The sequence below is a fragment of the Triticum dicoccoides genome, chromosome 1B (genome assembly GCF_002162155.2).
Source record: "Triticum dicoccoides isolate Atlit2015 ecotype Zavitan chromosome 1B, WEW_v2.0, whole genome shotgun sequence".
NCBI classification, from domain to species: Eukaryota; Viridiplantae; Streptophyta; class Magnoliopsida; order Poales; family Poaceae; genus Triticum; species Triticum dicoccoides.
The window spans coordinates 217,045,042-217,056,431 of record NC_041381.1 but is presented as its reverse complement, the minus strand read 5'-3'; the positions used below and the strand labels follow the sequence as shown (position 1 = coordinate 217,056,431).

The following is an 11,390-nucleotide window of genomic DNA, read 5'->3' as shown; positions in this document are numbered from 1 at the left end:
CATAGAATCATCTTTGATAACAAAGGTGCTAATATAGAGATGTACCTATTCAGTTCCAAGAAGCATTTTTGTATCATCACAAAGACGTCAAAACCTAGCCTAAAGGAGGGGTCACGTATAGTAAGACATGTAATTTCTTTTCTTCACCTCCTGTACATATACACATGTACCTTATCCATCATATTAATAGAAAACGAGTCACAGTTGGGGTTTAGCCTACTATATTTTTTTCTCAAAACAATTAGACTAAATAATCATAAGTCATGTAACTTATAAATTGTATACATCAATTAATATCTTGCAGAAAATTTATGTACCAGGCAATTGATAAAAAAGTAATAACGAACATATGTGCCAAAAAATCAGAAATATACAATGAAGAATGTGGTTTCCTAGATATATGGTTAAGTCTGGAAGATCCATGGATGATGATTACAGAATAAACAAGGTATTAATTAATTAATTGTTTAAAAACAAGATATTACTTAATGAAGCTTAGGGACTAGATAGTTCCTACACTTGGAAATGGTCCATCGATGAATCAGATGCGGACGACCAATAAGAATTGGACAAAACTTAAAAGGTAGTTCTTAATATGAAATATTCACATCTTGCATTCCAAAAATATATGGTATTAATTAATGAAGCTTAGGGGCCAAATAGTACCTCCGCTTGGAGACGTCCATGGATGAATTGGATGTAAATGACCAATGAGAATTGAATAGAAGTTACAAGGTAGTTCATAATATGAAATATTCACATCCTACATTCAATAAACTAGCCCGTGTGAATGCACGGGTTGACGACTAGTAATTCTAATGCCTTTTATCTCATAATATGCAAGGTTTACACAAAGAGGGAGATTACCGACACCTGGAATTCTGGACCTGAAAAAGCTATGTCAGAGATACCTATTTTGCAGAGAATTATTTTGAAATATATAAAAAATACTAGACACAAGAAATACCAGAGGGGGCCATCTAGGTGCCCACTAGGCACCAGGGTTGGGTAGTTACCCCCCGGCCTGCTTATGGTACCCATCTTCTGGTACATAAGGTCATTTGCCCTAGAAAAAAAATAAGGAGAGGACTTTCGGTACGGAGCACCGACATCTCGAGGCGGAACTTGGGTAGGAGCACTTTTGCTCTCTGGTGGAGCGATTTCGGGGGGGGGGGGGATACTTCCCTCCAGGAGGGGGAAATCGAAGCTATCATCATCACCAACAACCCTCTCATCATGGGAGGGCCAATCTCCATCAACATATTCAACAACACCATCTCATCTCAAAACCCTAGTTCATCCACTACTGCAGGATGGTCCAAACATGAAAGTCCAATCAGAGACCCTTCGACAAAATAGTGTGCGATGCATTAATCGCAAATGGTGGTGTAAGAAAACCATCAATAATGAGATGAACTGTTTTTGATGGCGCACACATCAAACACGATTCAGATCAGAGCTCCATGTGCGATGCGTGGCATACGGTTAATCCATACAAACTGTTTGCGATAACAACATAAATGGTCAGCCAGATGAGTGTGTGTGTGATATACAGCATACAGTTCACTGGGATGAACTGTTTCTGATTAGGTAACACAACAGAAACGGTCAGCCTGATCAAGGTGTGTGCGATGGAGGGCATACAGTTCACTCGAATGAATTGTTTGCGATGAGCCAAGACAACAGAAATAGTTCAACTGAACAAGATGTGTGTGATACACGGCAAACAAGTCCGTAATCAAAAATGTGTGTGAAGACCAATAATAACACAGAAGCACTACAAAAAAAGACACATCCGTGACATTTTGGGCCGAACGAATTTTTTTCCTGTCATACTTATGACACTTCTATGACGATAATTATGACAAAACCCGGTATCAAAATTTTTGTCAACAAAAGTTCACAATATTGATAGGAGCTACTCATAAGGATGCATAGAGGCTATATTAAGCATTCAAACTACTTAGAACTCTAAGAATTCAACATGCAAACTCATCTACAGCAACACTAAGAGTAGCTAATTATTCAAAATACAAACCAGTAAAACAAAAACTAATTGGAGCAATGGAGGAGTCACATACCAAGTAGCAATCCCCCAAAATAGTTTTGGAAACGGGGCTTCGAGCAAAGAGATCGAGATCCGCGGGTTTGAGAGCAAGAACACGAGAAAGAGAGCAATGGTGATTTTTTCTGGAGGTAGGAGATGACATGGGCTAAAGAGATAAGTGAGGGGACCCATGTGGGGACCACAACCCACCAGGGTGTGCCTGGGGTTGCTGGCGCGCCCTGGTGTCTTGTGGTTACTAGGTGCACCCCGTCTGATGTTATTTGCACCAGAAATTCAGAAAATATTTAGAAAAAACCGTATTAAATTTTCAGGGCATTCTGAGCACTTTTATTTTTTGGGTCGTTTTTTATTGCACGGAAATCTAGAAAACAGGATAAACATGGAATGTTATTTTATTTAACTAAGAAAAACAGAGAACAAAAGGTAAGGGCAGAAGGTAGTGCCTACCAAATTCATCAACTTCATACCTCTCAAAAATGATCAATTAATAAGATTGATCAAGTCTTACTAACAACCACCTTCGATTAGCATGAAACCGAAGAACTTTTGTAAAACACTAAGTTACCTCAACGGGGATATGAGTATGTCATATTTCTTTTTGGTAGTAGGTAGAGGTAGTTGAAAACTTCTAATAGTGATTGTCGGAGATTTTTTAATAACATTAATACCATTCACTTGGAATTGTTTCTTCGGAAAGTGCATTGTATGCTCATTACCATTGATATGAAAAGTGACATTGCTTTTATTGCAATCAATAATAGCCCCTACAGTATTAAAAAGGGTCTACCAAGGATAATCGACATGTTGTTGTCCTTGGGCATCTCAAGTATAAGAAAGTCTATTAAGATAGTAACATTTGCAACAACAACGGGCACGTCCTCACAAATACCGATAGGTATGGTAGTTGATTTATCAGCCATTTGCAAATATATTTTAGTAGGTGTGAGTTTATTCAAATCAAGTCTTTTATATAAAGAGAAAGGCATAACACTAACACCAGCTCATAAATCACACAAAGCAGTTTTAACATATTTTCTTTTGATGGAGCAAGGTATAGTTGGTATTCCTGAATCTCCCAGTTTTTTAGGTACTCCATATTTAAAAGAATAATTATCAAGCATGGTGGAGATTTCAGCTTGTGGTATCTTCCGCTTATTAGTGATGATGTCTTTCATTTATTTTGCATAAGGGGCCATCTTTAAAATACTCCCTCCGTTCCTTTATACAAGGTGTATTTGTTTTTTCAAAAGTCAAGTGAGTGCATGTTTGACCAAGTTTTTAGAAAAATATATCAATATCCACAATATGAAATTTATATCATTTGATCGATCATGAAAGGTAGTTTCATATTTTATCTATTAGGTATTGCAGATGTTTCTATTTTGTTTTATAATCTTGGTCAAACTTTCAAATGGTTGATTTGCACAAAAACCAATACACCTTATATTCTGGAATAGAGGGAGTATCAGTCAAGTGAGTACGTAAAAAGACTGGCCTAAGCATTTCAGCAAAACGCTCAAATTCTTCATCATCTTTTTTCTTAGTTGGTTTGGGCAGAAAGGGCATGGGTTTCTGAACCCATGGTTCTCTTTCTTTACCATGTTTTCTAGCCACAAAGTCTCTTTTATCATATCTTTTATTTTTAGGTTGTGGATTATCAACATCAACAGTAGGTTCTATCTCCACATCATTACCTGGTTCTTTATCGTTGTCTAGTTGAGTGTCTTCATGAACATCATCATTATATGTTTCATTATCACTAGGTGAATGTTCATTACTAGATTGAGTTTCAGCATCAAATATAGAAATATCATTATTATCCCAGGAGGTTAGAAGAGGTTTTTTTATTTCAGGTTCACTAGAGGTATGCAAAGTCCTATTATTTTTCTTTTTTTCTTTTTCCTTTTAGAAGGACTAGGTGCATCAGTGTTAATTCTTTGAGAGTCTTGTTCAATTCTTTTAGGGTGTCCCTCAGGATAAAGTGGTTCCTGAGTCATTCTACCTTCTCTAGTTACTACTCTAATAGCATGGTCATTCATATTATTATTCATTTCATCAAGCAATTCTCTTTGAGATTTAGCAACTTGTTCTAATTGAGTTTGAGCCATAGAGGCATGCTTTCCTACACCTCTAACATCATTAGTCATTCTAAATAACAAGTTACGCAAGCGAGCGATCATACAAGAGTTGTATTTCAACTGTTTCATAATATTGGCATTGAAGATATCTTATTTTCTAATGTAGTTATCGAACTCATAAAGGCATTGACTAGGATGCATATTATAAGGGATGCCATTTTCATAAAATTCCATGAAGAGTTTACCTCTACCACCCGTGGGGGTGGTATATCAAGTCCATGTATTTCTTCAATAGGTGGTAAATTCTTAACATCCTTTGCTTTAACACATTTTCCCTTCATACATTTCTTTGCTCTTGCATATCTTCAAGACTGAGAAATAAGATACCCCTATTTTCGGAGTAGGTTTAGGCGATGGTTCAGGAAGAGTCCAATCATCATTTTTTTCAATATGTTATTCAATAATTCCTCGACTTGTTCAACAGTTCGTTCCCTGAAAACACAACCAGCACAACTATCTAGGAGTCCCTAGAAGCATCGGTTAGTCCATTATAGAAGATATCAAGTATTTCATTTTTCTTAAGTGGATGATCAGGCAAAGCATTAAGCAATTTGAGAAGCCTCCCCCAAGCTTGTGGGAGACTCTCTTCTTCAATTTGCACAAAGTTAAATATTTCCCGTAAGGCAGCTTGTTTCTTATGAGTAGGATTCCCCCCCCCCCAGAGAAGTAGTAAATCATATCCTGGGGACTACGCACACAACTAGGAGCAAGAGTATTTTACCATATCTTAGCATCACCCTTTAATGAGAGCAGAAATAATTTGAGGATATAATAGTAGCGAATTTTCTCATCATTAGCAAAAAGGGTGGCTATATCATTCAATTTAGTAAGGTGTGCCACAACAGTTTCAGTCTCATAGCCATGGAAAGGATCAGATTCAACCAAAATAATTAACTCTGGGTCAACAAAGAATTCATAATCCTTATCAGTAACAAAGATAGGTGAAGTAGCAAACTTAGGATCACATTTCATTCTAGCATTCAAAGATTTTTCTTTCAGTCTGCATAATATTTCTTAAGATCATCTCAATCATTGCAAGTAAGAAAGTCTCTAGCTATCTCTTCATCCATAACGCATCCTTCAGGTATCTTAGGCATTTCATATCTAGGAGAGTTAGGTATAATAGTTGTTTCAAGATTTTCAGTTCCAAGTACATCATCAGTTTCAACATTCTCAATATCTTTAGCTCTAGCAAGTTGTTCATCAAGAAATTCACCTAGTGGCACATTATCATCAAGCAAGGTACTAGCATCATCATAAGCATTATCCATAGCAGAAGTAGCATCATCAATAACTTGCGACATATCAGGATTAGTAACATGTGGTGGCGTTGCAAGTTTACTCAAAATAGAACGTGAATCAAGTGCAGAGCTAGATGACAATTCCTTACCTCCCCTCATCTTAGAGGGAAAAATCTTAGTCTTGGTATCCTTCAGATTCTTCATAGTGATAAATAGATAATAATTCCAAGCGACTCAACAAATATAGCTATGTTCCCCGGCAACGGTGCCAGAAAAAGGTCTTGATAACCCACAAGTATAGGGGATCGCAATAGTTTTCGAGGGTAGAGTATTCAACCCAAATTTATAGATTCGACACAATGGGAGCCAAAGAATATTTGTAAGTATTAGCAGCTGAGTTGTCAATTCAACCACACCTGGAGATTAAATATCTGCAGCAAAGTGATCAGTAGCATAGTAATATGATAGTTTTGATAGCAGTGGTAACAACAATAGTAACGGTGAGAGTGATAGCAATAGTTTTGTAGCAAGTGTAACAATAACAGTAATAGTAGTAAATTAGCAAGAACAATATGTGGAAAATTCGTAGGCATTGGATCGGTAGATTCGTTGGATGATATTCATCATATAACAGTCATAACCTAGGACGATACAAAACTAGCTCCAGTTCATAAATATAATGTAGGCATGTATTCCGTAAATAGTCATACGTGCTTATGGAAAGAACTTGTATGACATGTTTTGTCCTACCCTCCCGTGGCAGCGGGGTCCAATGGAAACTAAGGGAAATTGAGGCCTCCTTTTAACAGAGAACCGGAACAAAGCATTAACACATAGTGAATACATGAACTCCTCAAACTACGGTCATCACCAGAAAGTATCCCAATTACTGTCACACTGGGGTTTACGGATCATAACACGTAATAGGTGAATATGACTTGCAAGTTCGGATTTAGAACATAAATATAATGGTGAAAACATAAACGGTTCAAATCTGAAATCACGGCACCCGGACCCAAAGTGACAAGCATTAAGCATGTCAAAGTCATAACAATATCAATCTCAGAACATAGTGGATACTAGGGATCAAGCCCTAACAAAACTAACTCGATTACATGATGAATCTCATCCAACTCTTCACTGACCAGCAAGCCTACAAAGGAATTACTCACTCCCAGTGGGGAGCATCATGAAATTGATGATGAAGGAGGGTTGGTGATGACGAAGATCGAAGATCCCCTCTCCGGAGCCTCAAACGGACTCTAGATCTGGCCTCCCGATGAAGAACAGGAGGTGGCGGCGGCTCCGTATCGTGAAACGCAATAAAACTTCCTCCTCGATTTTCTCTCCAAAAATATGATTTTATAGCATCGAAATTAGGGTCTGCGGGGCCACCAGGCGGGCACAACCCACCAGGGCGCGCTAGAGGTGGGGAGGGGCGCCCTGGTGTCTTGTGCCCAGCCAGGGGCCCCCTCCGGTGGTTCTTGGCTCCAGTATTTTTCTTTTATTATAAAATAATTCTTCAAAAAGTTTCGTTCCATTCCGATTTTTTTTATTTCTGCACAAAAAACAACACCATGGTAGTTCTGCTGAAAACAGCGTCAGTTCGGGTTAGTTTCATTCAAATCATGCAAACTAGAGTTCAAAACAAGAGCAAAAGTGTTAGAAAAAGTAGATACGACAAAGACGTATCAGACTATCAGAGTGCAGGACCACTCACTATTGGTAGAGTTATCAGGTGACACACCCTTTCCTTTTCCCATTCTTTTGGAGGCTGAAGCACGTCGATTTGAATTTTACCGAAATGGTTGAGAGCATTAAAGCAAAAAGATTTTCTACATGCTCGTCGCAAGTTAGTGGCACAAATTTTTGCTCACTACTATCGAAATATTTCAGTTCAACAACATCGGCTTGGCTCCAGGGATAATCAGAAGAGAGGGAGTTGCATAAATCTTTAAACCAAACAATTGTTTCTACCATTTTTGGATAGCAAAATCCAGACAAATGATGCGCTTTTGTACCCCGCACGATGCTAGTTTCCATTATAACTGCGAGCCGAAAGGCAAACGCTCGATCAATCCTACAATTAGGCAGGCAATAATTTAGTCAAGTAGACAACAATTCACGAGTCCATTGGTCAAATTAATACTAGGCACATTATCGAGTTAGATCACACATTTCAAGGGGTTCGAGTCTTATCCAGCCGGAATCCATGAGTTCTCTGCTGCTCCTAGTTCGCCCCAATCCTCCCCACGGTCGATGGGACGGAGGCCGGTGTCCCTCGACATTGCCCAAGCCTACGAAGCTTAATCTGCTGTCGGGGCACGGAACGCGGCGGATCCCCTTGAGCCAGTACAAGCCTGGGGCACGGAACGCGGCGGATCAGTGCACCGTGGGCGAGGGCTCTTGTCGATTGCATGCTAATTGGGAGATGGTGGTCGGATGGGTGGGGGGAGGCGTACGTGCGGTGCACCCTTTCTTCGGTTGCTTCGCCAACAACGGCGGTTGTGTGGGGAACGATCACTTAGATATGCAATAATTAGGACACCCCTAGACGTGCCATTGACAGGTCCTTTGAGAAATATCTAATGGAGTGAGCACTTTCCTTACCCTCTTGTTTAATACAACGGGCTATCGTGTTTCAGAAAAAGAAAAGATAGAATATTATCTGCAAAATTGCCTTTTCTTCCGAATCAATCGTGTAAAATTTGCCATAAAGCTCGGTGTGCTCCATTTACTCACTAGCTGTCTCCAGCCTGTTTTATTATTATTATTATTATATACAAAAAAAAAAGCTGTCTCCAGCTCCAGCCTGTAGTCCTCCACTAAAAAAGACCAGGTTATTCATCTCTAACCTCAAACTAACCAAACAAGAAGCAGCCGCGTCGGCGAAGCCAAAAAGAGAAACCATTACTAGCACTACCAAGAGAGAAAACAATTTTAAAAGAATTTCGAGTTCGCGACAGCGAGAAGCAGAGCCGGGTCGCGGGGCCGCGGGCGGGCGTGCGCGTTAGCATGGAGAGCGAGACGGCGGCGCGCGGTGGCCGGAGCCAGCCGCTGGTGGAGGAGGCGGTGGGGTCCAGCCGCACCATGGAGCGCGTCGCGGCTGCGAAGAAGATCATCGAGAACGACTACCGCGAGCGCATGAAGAATCTCCGGGAGCGCAACGAGAGGTACAGCCGGCCTCCCATCCCTGTCCCGAAACTCCTGATTTTGTCTATTCGGCCGCGTGCGGGTGTACCTGGATCTCGGGGGGTCGGGATGATCGAGGGATTGGGGATATCTCAGCGATTCGGGGGTTTATACTTTTGTCCTCTGTAGTTTCCGCTGCATGTCTAGCTGGTAATTCGGCGACTTTTAGGGTAATTTGTTCTAGACTGTGGCTGTAGATTATACTGTGGGCTACTCCATCTTTGAACTTTTTTTTCTCTAGAATATGCACGAGTCATATACTCCCTCCGTCCCAGAATAAGTGTCTATAGAAGAAAGGGGTGAAGAAACCCTCCACAAGGTTTACAACCGATTTACTAGGCTCTCACTAGCCACCACAAGATAGTTACATTAGTATGGGATTACTCGCGGCTAGCCTGCCTACTCAGACCACCGAAGAAAAACTCAAAGTCACCCTTTAGTAGACCCGCTGATTTCCATGTCCGTCCTTCATGATTAATGTTCGGCAAGGCTAGTTGATGGGATGGGGTTGTGCCGTCGAATACTATGGTTTTACAGTGTTTCCAAAGTTCCCATAAGCAAAGCGTGATAATCGCCTTTAGGTCTCATGGTGAGCATTGAGCCGCAACCCGCGTGGTGCACCACTCCACCAACTCCTCGTCCACCACTGGAGTTTGGTTTGGCTCGTCGAGAGCGCTCCAAATCCATAGCCACAGGTTCTCGCAAAGACACATGTGAGGAGGATGTGGTTGATTGTTTCGACCTGTTGGTTGCAAGATGGCACGTAGTTTGGTGTGGGAGTCCTCGGCGCGCCAGACGGTCTGAAGTCCAGCAACGGTTCTGCATGGCCAGCCACGAGAAGAACCAGCCTATCTTTGAACTTTGGGACGTGCAATTACGGTGTAGGTTGGGGTGAGCTGATTCGCTGAGGGATTTTGGATGGTTGATAGTTACTCCCTCCGTCCCATAATGTAAGACGTTTTTCAACTCTAGTGTAGTGTCAAAAAACATCTTACATTATGGGACGGAGGGAGTATCTGTTAATTGGATTGAATTGTTGCTCATTGCTCCATTGAGCTGAGCATCCTTTGTCAATGCGGTTCTTGGATTGTAGCTAGAAGAAAACAGGGGCTTGTGTTGTCTGATTGCTTATGTGGAGAATTTGTCTTGACATATTGGTGTTTGCAGCGTGCAGACCTGAGTTTCTTGCTCCATGTTCACTAGTGCTGTCTTTTGTACTTTTTGGGGGTGGTTTGCCTATTCAGGTGTGCGCAGACATGCTGTAAGTTGGGTTTTAGGGCATCTTCAAGTCGGGCACCCATTCTGGCTGCAAATGTTCGGCCTGTCTGGTACAGACACTTTTAGCCGTCCAACGCAGGCACCCATTTTGAGCCAGACTATCTGGAATATCCTAGCCTGGCCCCAACTCGAGGGGCGGAGTAGGGGAGTTCGGACATCTACCACGTCAGATCCGACGTCCCGGACCCACGCCAAAAACCCTAATCAGTCCCTTCCCCGTCCCACACCCCTCTCTCTCTTTCCATGCCTGACCCTGAGGCCGCTACCAAATCCACCTCGGTCGCCGCTGTAACAGCAATACCACCACCACTGGCCTTTGCCGCCGCAATGAATCTCTCTGGCCCAACGAACTTGACCTTGTCCAACATCTTCGAGGTGCTACCGTCGCAAGCACCCACGTCGGCCAAATTCGGAGAGTATCAAGCAGCAAGAGGCGCCGCACGAGAGAGAAGGTGCAAGGGGCCGGTGCAAGGGGCCAGTGCGGCGGTGTGAGCATGAGCTCCTCTTGCAAGCTATGCCGCTGTGTCGGGTGTGCCTGCACACGCGTCGCCCCACGGCGCCCTTGCCTACCACTACAGCCCGGACTCACAGCAGTCCCCCCTCCACCCACTCTGGTCTCCCGTTCATCATCAACCTCAACATCGACTACAACTTCACCGAGTCATTGCGGCAAATCCGGCAGCATACACCACCGGAGGATAGCTTCTCTGCAGGCGCTCGCAACCTGTTCAACGGACCTCCCCCTCCTAAGCTTGACACGGCCAAAGAGGTGATGATGTCCATGATCAACGATGGTCAAACGAACGGAGGGGTGGAAAAACAATACTCGCCGGCGCCGAGATGGAAGCAAAGAAAGCGAAGAGAGGAGTTGTATACACCACCAAGGAGGACGAGTTGTTTTGCTTGGCTTGGTTGGGCAATAGCGTTGATCCATTTGTCGGTGTTGAGCAAAGGGGTGCGATGTTTTTTAGGAAGGCGCCCAACAAAGGGGTGCGACCTTATTGAGGAAGGCGCATGAGTTCTTTCATGGCATGAAGAACTACCCGCCGTATCATGTGGTGAAAATCGGTGATCGGAGTGGGAACTCCTTCAATCATCGGAACAAGTGTTGTGGTGCATATGCCCAAATCAAGAACAGTGCACCAAGTGGCATGGGTATCGTTGAGCTTGTAAGCTTCGCTTCCCATAAAGTTCATCATATGATTTATTTGCCCTATATGTTGCAATGTTTTTCATCATGTGATTCATTTGCTTTTCTAGCCGGCCTCGTGGCGCCACTGTCCAAGAAAATCGAGGGTAGGCCATTCACCATGCATCATTGTTGAATCAAGTCGAATGGCCAAATCAAATGGAGTGACTTGGCCAATTTACTCAAAGCCGCAAACGCAAAAGTGCCACAACCTCCCAAATGGATGAAGTTGGTGAAACAAGCGGTGGAGTTCAAGGGGGGCTTGCATTGGCAACCCGTGTATC

At 42.5% G+C, this 11,390-nt stretch overlaps 1 protein-coding gene across 1 annotated transcript in view; it reads left to right on the top strand.

Annotated features, from left to right (window-relative positions):
* Window positions 1–8,307: 8,307 nt before the first annotated feature.
* The window catches only part of LOC119328890 (serine/threonine-protein kinase tricornered-like), a 15,818-nt gene continuing 12,735 nt past the window's right edge, over window positions 8,308–11,390 (top strand). The window contains exon 1 of the mRNA XM_037601892.1: window positions 8,308–8,620. Within this exon, the coding sequence (XP_037457789.1) occupies window positions 8,463–8,620 (158 nt within the window). The 5' untranslated portion in view covers window positions 8,308–8,462. The remainder of the gene's footprint in view (window positions 8,621–11,390) is intronic.